This window comes from Octopus bimaculoides, chromosome 3 (genome assembly GCF_001194135.2).
Source record: "Octopus bimaculoides isolate UCB-OBI-ISO-001 chromosome 3, ASM119413v2, whole genome shotgun sequence".
NCBI classification, from domain to species: domain Eukaryota; kingdom Metazoa; phylum Mollusca; class Cephalopoda; order Octopoda; family Octopodidae; genus Octopus; species Octopus bimaculoides.
The window spans coordinates 134,997,957-135,007,287 of NC_068983.1; the positions used below are offsets into that span (position 1 = coordinate 134,997,957).

Below are 9,331 nucleotides of genomic sequence, written 5' to 3' on the forward strand. Positions count from 1 at the left end.
TTTTTTTTTTTTTTTTTTTTTTTTTTGAAATTTGAAAATTATCAAATTAGACATTAGTATAGGAAAAAATTGACTTGGAATCCAACAAAGAAAAGAATACTGAGTGATAAACACCAACAATTATCCAGATATTTTATTAGTTACCTCAATTACAATCAGGTCAAATTTGAAGAAAAATTTCTTGAAAAAAAGACAATGTTTCAGACTCTCCCAACTTCAACAACAACAACTATGCTGAACAATTTTTACCCCTAAAGATGATGCAACAGTACAAAATAATGAATCAATACTTGCAATGTAATGATTTCAAACAGGTAGGGAGAAAATAACGAGAAATCAGAAGTTATTCGTTTTGTCCGGGTTACTAATTTTGCACCCCCTATATATATAAGGTAAGTAGAGTAAGAGGTTGGAATAACTGTCTAAGGGATAAAAGTATCCATTATACTACCGGTATAATTACTTATGTTAACCCTGGACATACATATACAAGCATATTATGCCCATAGATTATAGGTAATGACAAAGATAAACATGAGTTTATCAGGAATCAAATTTAAAGTAAACAGAAAATGGAGAAATGTTGATCAACAACAATAATTGAGGTAAGTCAGTTGTAGTTGATCAATATTTCTCTCTCTCTCTACACACACACACGTGTGTGTGTGTGTTCTTGTCCCCCACCACAACTGTTGGTGTATTTAAATCCCTATAAGCTAGCAGTCCAGCAAAAGAGTCCGATAGAATAAGTACCAGGCTTAAAAAGAAACTCAGTACTGGAGTTGATTAGTTTGACTAAAATTCCTCAAGGTGGTGCCCTAGCTTGGCTACTGTCTAATGACTGAAACAAGGAAAAGACACACACTCAAGAGACAGAGATGCAGGAAAAGCAGTAAAATGTGACAACCGATGAAGGCTTTATGGAATTAACATGAAGGTTTCACCCACATCACAAACAGTTGTCTGAAAATGTCATCATGGTATTATCTACCGATGAGAGATGTTGTTGTAACTAGGACACTCTATAATGAAATCCGTCGGAAGGATAACCCCAAGGACAAAGAAATAAGAACCCCCAGTATGGTAGAAGCCATAGCCAATCATAATAAAAAGGAGTACTGGTGGAATGTCCCATTGAAGACCTCATTAAAATGTTAGCACAACAGACGTGATATAATGATTTGTGATAGAGAAGAGAAACTGTGTACAGTTGTAGAAATGAGCTGTCCTGTGGATGTTAACATAAAGCTGAACGTCAGAGAAAAAGAGAATATTTGCACTGAACTTTTGAGAAATCTGCAGTTACTCTATCCAGATTACAAGTTCAGGTTTATACCTGTAATTATTGGGATACTGGGATATGTAACACACTGCCTAAATATCAATCTTGAGAAATTAGACTTCTCAAGATCGGAGAAGAGAAAGCTAATTCAAAGACTACAGATCCAATCCATCACTGGAACTGTAAAACTTTTGTAATACTTCGACCGTGCGAACCAAAGGAGATGGCGACGTAGACGGGAAAAAGCTCCTTTTTACCACGTCGCACGGTCGAACACAAAAATAAAGATATATATAATAGAAGATATATATAATAGTGCCAGTAATAAGAACTTAGGACAAACTCAACCGTTAGATATATAATGAGAATAAATTTATTAACAAAGTGAAACTGTTTGTGTCTGTTTGTGCGTGCATGCGACATATAAAATTAACACAGTAGATAAATCAGGCCTTTTGATACAAGAGAAGGTATACAACAATGTGAAGTGACGGACAATATTATAAGCAATAGTGTGTGTACAATATGTGAGTGAGAGAAAGTAACACAGAACATAGAAAGAGTGTCTATAGAGAAAAATCAGTTCGTATTAAAGTTACACAAGATTTAGAATGTTTATACGCAGGAAGTTGTGGTCAAGGAGCAGAGCTGTAGTATCACAATGTATGTGTTGAGCGTCGAATGCTGCGACCTGTGTTACCTGGTACGGAATATTCTGGCTGGTTAGTTCTGACTATTGTTCGTGAGTGGAAACAATCCACTCAACAGCGTCGATAAAACCTGGTTTGTTGATATTGGTGTGTCCCTGGTGGTGGGATTGCTGGCGCACGACATTGTGGTAGACAGTACATTGGTGGTGAAGACGTCGGCACTGGAACTGGCTGTAGCTGTGTTCTGTATATGTGTGGTCAACGACCAGACCTGTGAGAGATCTAGAATCGAAGACGATTGCCGTCGTTGGATCGGGCTTATTTATAGGCGAAAAAGGGCTCACCGGAAACCCAGTAAAACTCTATCTCACGTGACTTTATCCCAAAGCCACGATTGGATGTAATGCCCCCTTAGCAAGCAGAACATGGGGACAATTGCCGCGCAAAAATAAGAACCAATCAGGATGATGGACAGAAGGGTCCAAGGCAGCCGAAGACTAGATGTTAGCAGCTTCGTTATCATTTATGATTGAATGCCCGAGAGAGAAGTTTCACTACACTTTCAAGAAACTTATCATTTAAATCTATATCAGCATGTCTAGATATGCAACTATATGCACGAGAATACATATATACAAATTTGCACATATGCATGCATACATACATACATACATACATACATACATACATACAAACAAACAAAAATACCCAGTTGTTCATGTTGAAACTCCAATGAAGAAGCCTTGAATCTAAGTTAGAAACAGGCTCTTTCTCTATTGGCAAGAAATCTTGAAATAAACTGAACAATGACAGACAGACATACGTAAATACATATATTTGGGTACATTATCCACTTTCTCTAAACAAATGTTTGACCTTCCAGTGACTGTTGACATTTTATAATGACAAACATTTTTACATTTCATGGTAACAAAATTACATAATAAAGCCTAAAGAGAAATCTCATTTCTCTTTATTGTCTAAAAATATTCCATCTTTGAGCCTATTTATGGTATATTTTTCACTAAAGGGCAATTCATCTGGATTCGAACGATGTTGCCAATCCATCACATGTACAGAAACAATATCAATAAAGCATTATACGACTGCCCTAAAGCAGCTTTACTCAGGTAAATGGGAATCGTATGAAGAATCAGATTAGAATCAAAGGGCAATAACTCTAACACACTTTTAGCAAAGTATCATAACAATCGAAATATGAACGAAGTTACTTCGTTCGACTGAAAGTTGTCCCGACTGTTGGGGAAAAATGATACTGAAGCTGGCTAACTAGCCAGAATACTTGGAACAAAATGAACTCAACTAAAGGGACTCAAAGGTTATATGGTGGTGTTAAACTGGGTGACAATCTATCGTTTAATAATTCAGAATATAAAGAGCTCGAGCATGGATGGAATTCGTGCACTTTAAAAGCTTATACTATAAATAAAATGTAGTTGACGACTCTTAATTTTTGCATAAGAGTGTGTGTAGGTGCGCGTGGAATTTCCACGGGTTTCGCTTGTACGAAACATTTGATACATAATATTAAAAAAACGGTCATTATATTTCTTAAGCAAAATATATGCATATACGACCAATGAAATTATTGGTATATAATTTAATTATCACTTGTAGTATAGAATGTATAATCAAAAGAACACATGCATTAAGTCAACTGACAATATTCAATTAAATGGATTTCTGTAAGTCTTTTTTTTTTATTTTCACTATTTTTTTTAGACTGGGTGGAAACTAATGAATAGCTCGCCTGGCTGAAAGAAGCAGTCCATACCAAGCAGCATTTTCATTGTGACATAGGGAGAGAGTTTCCGTGTGTATTGTATACTATGCCCCAGTCGACATAAATTCAAGAGTACAATTGTTACTTTTGATGGGGTTTTTTTTATTGTGGCAAACTGGCAGAATTTGTTTCATATTTTTGACACCGTACAATATAAAGTTATTTGCCTTGTGTGAGATTCCCATCATACTCTTGCTCTCTTTACCAAAAACCCTGATCGTTCTCATCGAACTATTAAGTTATTTTTGTCTCTAAACCCTTATTCTCTGTTAGCAGGGATGCTTATGCGCCAATTGTGATCGATATCAATAACTAATATGAAGTAGTATAACCCCTCTGAAAAAGTAATAAGTCTATTTAAGTTAACTAATGAAACTTTGGTTCAACACCGTTAGCGAAGAGGGACTTATATACAAAAACACTTTTAGTGTATTTAATTGTAGAGTTTTCATAAAATTTGTAAGGTTTCTCCAGCATACCTACACAAGTGTGCCCTGATGACATTTGTTCCCCGCGTAACTTTCAGAAATTTTCTACATATACCGTTCAGATGATATAAGTTACGGTTCCAAAGTTCATTTTGTAGATATACAAGTGATTCGTATCAGTACGTATGTGTGTCCGCTCACCAATTTTTTGTTGTTGTTTCTCAATGAATTCTGACAGAACCGTAATCTAGCCATCTGATCAATTTTTCTGAAAGTTATGAGGGAACAAACTTCCTTCCTCACTCAGAAAATGCTTTCACGATAAGTTCCAATGTAATCGTAACCAACTCAGTCTGAAATGTGTTTGTAGATAATTTGATTCGTAGAAATATTCATTTTCCTGAAAGTTACGATGAAACAAAGTCAGAGGTGGATCTGTATGCTTATATATACCAGATTCTCCATACGGGGTATGCAAGAGAAATAACGATGGTATAAGAGGTTTGTAAAAATACTGGAATTTTGAAGTAATCACAACCAACTAAACTCATGTCTAGAAAATGTTTTGGGAACCTATTGTTGTTCTCATCCACTTATGGCCGTGAACAAGGTATTCAGCAAAGTTTATAATCAAAGACAAATTTCGCAAGACTATCAATTGAGACGGTGCCTAGAAGAACGGTCTAAGTTTATTCACCTCATTAAAAATGTAACATGAAATTAAATTGATTTCTTATATAGGCACTAGGTTAGAAGTTTCGTAAGAGGGAAAAGTCGATTTTCTTGACTCCAATACTTCACAAATAGTAATTTTATTCACTCCATGGCGGCCGGGCAGAATGTTTAGTGTTAGTTATTTCGGCATAACTACAGGGTTTTACCCCCCAGACTTTCTGAAAGTTATGACCTCCCAAAGTCTGGGGGGTAAAACCCTGTAGTTATGCCGTTATTTCTTCTATCTTTACATTCTGAGTTCAAATTCCGCTGAAGTCGACTTTGCCTTTCATTTTTTTTTTTTTTTTTTTGGCGGGGGCGTCAATAAAATAAGTACCAGTTGAGTACTGGAGTCGATGTAATCGACTTACCCACTCCCCTGAAATTGCTGGCCTTGTGCCAAAATTTGAAATCAATATTTTATTCACTCCGGAAAGATTAAAGTCGAAGTTAACCCCAGTTGGATTTGAACTCTTTTGAATGTCTACTGTCTTCTCTATATTATCCAGCCATTTTACACACGGGGTATGCCAACACTGCCAGGTATTATGAAGGGTTTATACCGGAACTTGTTTGCCAATGCATCACGTCACCCGCCACAAGTGATCTGCGCGGAGAAAAAGGTGCGTTCTAGGTAGCTTTATCATATATAATAGATAAGCCAAGCCAGAATTAAAACAGTTTAATATATACCTGTGCCTCCGAAGGAACTTGGCAAATTTGTTTTTCTAAAAGACATAATCAAAAGGGGGATGTATAGGTGTCTACTGAGAAGTGGTAATATATAAGATGAAAGTTCTTTGTTAAAGTCCTTGATCGAAACGTTAGTCGTCACTTTTCATGGCAATCCCGCGTAATTCATGTTTATATTTTCTAGTCCAAACCATCATTGTCCTACAAACACTTAATTTGTCAAACACGAGTGAGAAAATGTGATCACCAGAAAAGACGCTAGAATTTAATCGGATACATACATGTAATAAATACGGATTAGTAAAACAGAGTTTTAAGAGATTACAAATAAAAAACTTTATATGTTTGAAGTTACTGTTAAGGTTCTGGCCTAGCAGAAAACATTCCACAATAAATCATGTAATAATAATATTTAAATAATTAAATATAAACAAAACATTAGAGTACCTTTCGATTTCTCTAGAAGTAATCCAAGTACCATTCCTAAAAGAATGGCACTGAAAGGGCCACTGGAAACAAATTTATTTTGGCCTAACCACATATTCTTGCTGTCAAAGAGGATTAGTTCTGTCAAACACGTGTCTTGTTTGTAGAAGAATTAGAAAAATAAACGTCTATTTCTTCATTCAAACTTTTCTTTTACATATTTGTCGTCTGTTTTGTTTTACAGCCGCAACTTTATGACAAATGATTGTTGTGATTGGGAATAGACAAGGGACGTTATTCATACTAACAAAAACATTGGTACTCTTCTGTGTACGAAGCCAAGTGCCACATATGTACTTTTACTAACGAAATGTGCTTATTGGAATTATGTCTTGCTGTGAGCTTTTTAAAGTTTAATTAACTGTCGGGAAAATGAGTGCTCATAACCATAACATAATGCCTGATTTGATCAGCAGCAGTGTTACCGTAGATATTTCTAATTCCGGTTACAACGGTGAGTTGAATGGATAAGTTCAAAAAGTGCATGAATAGAAAGTTGAAATGTTTATCTCAAACGGGAATTTTATTTATCCAAATAATTAACATGTTTAAGTAGGGTTCATTTAATAGTTAAACTGGCAAGGCATATATTCTGTAGCAATAACAAATTTATAATACATGGACTCGTTTTTTTTTAAATTTTAGCTGCGTAAAATCCAAAAGAAATTATTGGAAAAATATTCCATAGGATAGGTTTAGGGTTATCGACCGGTCTTCTGAATTCTTGGAATGATAGAACGCCACACAACTTGAAATGTGTCGTATCTGTCCCTAATAGAAGTGTTGCGACATAATTGTCTATCATCTTCGATCTAGTGTTGCCAGGTATTCGCCATTTTAAACTAAATGTTATATGGCTATCAACAACTTCTAAATCATAACTCAGTTAACTATACTCTTCATTTTGTTGATCCCAATGATCCAACTTTGCGCACAAACACTACAAAAAGTAAATTTCGAGTGATGTCCAAATATTGTTTATGCCATGTCGAGAGATACAGTTGATACTGCTTATGCCGAATGCTGGTCAATATGTATGAAGTTTTGGAAAACTCCTGGGAAATAACCATAGCGAGGGACATTCCACAGTTGAATTAGAACAGTCACAAACAGTGAAAGAAGACATGCACCCAGCACCAGAGCCGAAAACACCTCCGAAAGGGGGTGGCCCCGCCACGTCAAAACAGTAGAGGAATAAGGGCCGAAACCGGACGTGGTTCCTCCTGATGATGTCTTGAGCTAACTGGATCCTATAAAGGAGCTGTTGTGGTAGCAGACCACGAAACATGGTTGAAATTCCTTCCTATGTTGCTAGACTGATGTTCATCATCACCATTTCCAATGTCCATTTATTCAATGTTAGTATAGGTCGGACGGAATTTGTTGAGGCAAATTTTCTACAGCCGAATGCCCTTCCTATCGCCAGCCATAACCTGATTTCCGAACAAAGTAATATTTCTGTGTGACCAGACATGTCTCGGGAGATTGGAAACAAAGGACGTATCTTGCATGACGGAGATACTCGCTTCCAACTATCACGTAATGACAAGATAAGGAGGCAGTAACACACACATACACAAACGACGGTCTTCTTTCAGTTTCCATCTACCAAGTTCACTCACAGGGCCGGTCTGGGACTGTAGAAGATGCTTTCCCAAGTTGTTGTGCAGTGGGATTGTGAAACCACTTAGTTGGGAAATGGACTTCAACACATCCATACCAGCACACGTGTGTGTCCAACATTAACTCAAAACTATTTCAGTTTCTACATACTTTCTATGTTAGTTGTGGACCTTCTCACAATTTGGTCGTATTAAACATCAAAAATATATTGACTGCCACATCCATTTGCTGTTATCTATTCCTAGCTACATAAGAACTAATCTGACTCAAAGCACCAACTGATTGTTAAACGGACTCGTTAAACTTCATATTTTAGCTGCATCTCTGAACACCATGCATTACTCTCTTCTGTAATTATTTTTGGTTTAGTTTTTGCCTTACAAATATTCTTTCTTCTGTTTACTACTTACTATTCATGAAACTACCATCCTGATATCCAAACTTTACTGATTATATGTGTTTAATTCAGTTGTATTATCACTTTTAAAAATGTCCTTACATATGTTCCCTTTGATTTGTTTTTAGTTCTAGGAAATAAAGAATCTGCCAGTTGTATAGTACCAAAGTATCAACCACTTGTAAGTACAAGAAATACAGATTTTTTTTTCTCGGTGTGTGATGAGTGAAATGGATTTTATTGGAGCTTTGAATACTTAAGTATTAAATAGGAATAGAGTCTGTTGATGGCCAGGCAAATTCTTTTTTTTTTTCCTACTCTAGGCACCAGGACCGACATTTTGGGGGAGAAGAGGTCAGTTGATTAGATTGACCCCAGTATGCAACTGGTACTTAATTTATCGACTCTGAAAGGATGAAAGGCAAAGTCGACGTCGGTGGAATTTGAACTCAGAACATAAAGACAGACAAAATACAGCTAAGCATTTTGCACGGTGTGCTAATGTTTGATGGCCAGGCAAATTGAAACAGAATTTTGTGTGCTAGAGCCTTGCAATGAGGTTTGAAATCATGACAATTTGATTGGTAGTTTTAAAAGATTAGACTCACAATTGTTATGTCTTGTAATTAACATTTTTGTGGCAATGGGTTTTGCAATGATAATTTGAGTGATGTTATCTCTGAAGAAAGAGTAGTTTCTGCAACAGTTAAGACAGTAAGGTAGTTGTGAGGTAGTGTACATTTGAGCTAGAAGGTCTGTGTCTGTATCTATTGTTTAGTGTATATATCCTGAGGTGGCAACTTTCTAGTATGTTGAAGGTTATAATGCAGAGATAAATGATGTAAAATGTTTTTATTAGAAGCATTGCAGGGCTTTGGAGTTGCCAAAATGGTGGTAGGTTACTAAACTAAATGCGGTTGATCTTACATTTCATTCCTCTAGCATCAATAAATATGTATAAAGCACTTCAGTAATTATACAAATCTTCTATAAATGTAGTTTTGTGCCAATATTATTTATTTGCACAGTCATTTTTGAATTACTTTTGCCACTTTAGAGCAATAACTATTGATCTCTTTAACTCAAGTTGGACTTTATGTGATAAACACAGCTTTATGTTCTTGTATCTCTTTTTATTCTTCTGGAATATAAAGAAGAAATTGCAAGTGAGACATAAAACTTGTCTCAACTAACCTCTAAAATTTTAGACCTTTAACAAAAGATTTTTGTCAACAAAATCGTTTTTTTTTTTTT

General features: G+C 35.8%; 2 protein-coding genes across 3 annotated transcripts in view; one reads left to right on the forward strand and one right to left on the reverse strand.

Annotated features, from left to right (window-relative positions):
* Positions 1-6,270, reverse strand: part of LOC106872003 (uncharacterized) — a 21,876-nt gene extending 15,606 nt beyond the window's left edge. Inside the window, exon 1 of one of the 2 annotated variants that reach the window (XM_014918806.2) lies at positions 6,019-6,270. In XM_014918806.2, coding sequence (XP_014774292.1) covers positions 6,019-6,112 — 94 coding nt within the window. In that variant the 5' untranslated portion in view covers positions 6,113-6,270. The remainder of the gene's footprint in view (positions 1-6,018) is intronic. The other variant, XM_014918805.2, reaches the window with a different exon arrangement.
* A 37-nt stretch (positions 6,271-6,307) lies between these two features.
* The window catches only part of LOC106871997 (zinc transporter 6), a 17,135-nt gene continuing 14,111 nt past the window's right edge, over positions 6,308-9,331 (forward strand). Inside the window, exons 1-2 of the mRNA XM_052966792.1 lie at positions 6,308-6,511; positions 8,206-8,303. Coding sequence (XP_052822752.1) covers positions 6,430-6,511; positions 8,206-8,303 — 180 coding nt within the window. The 5' untranslated portion in view covers positions 6,308-6,429. The remainder of the gene's footprint in view (positions 6,512-8,205; positions 8,304-9,331) is intronic.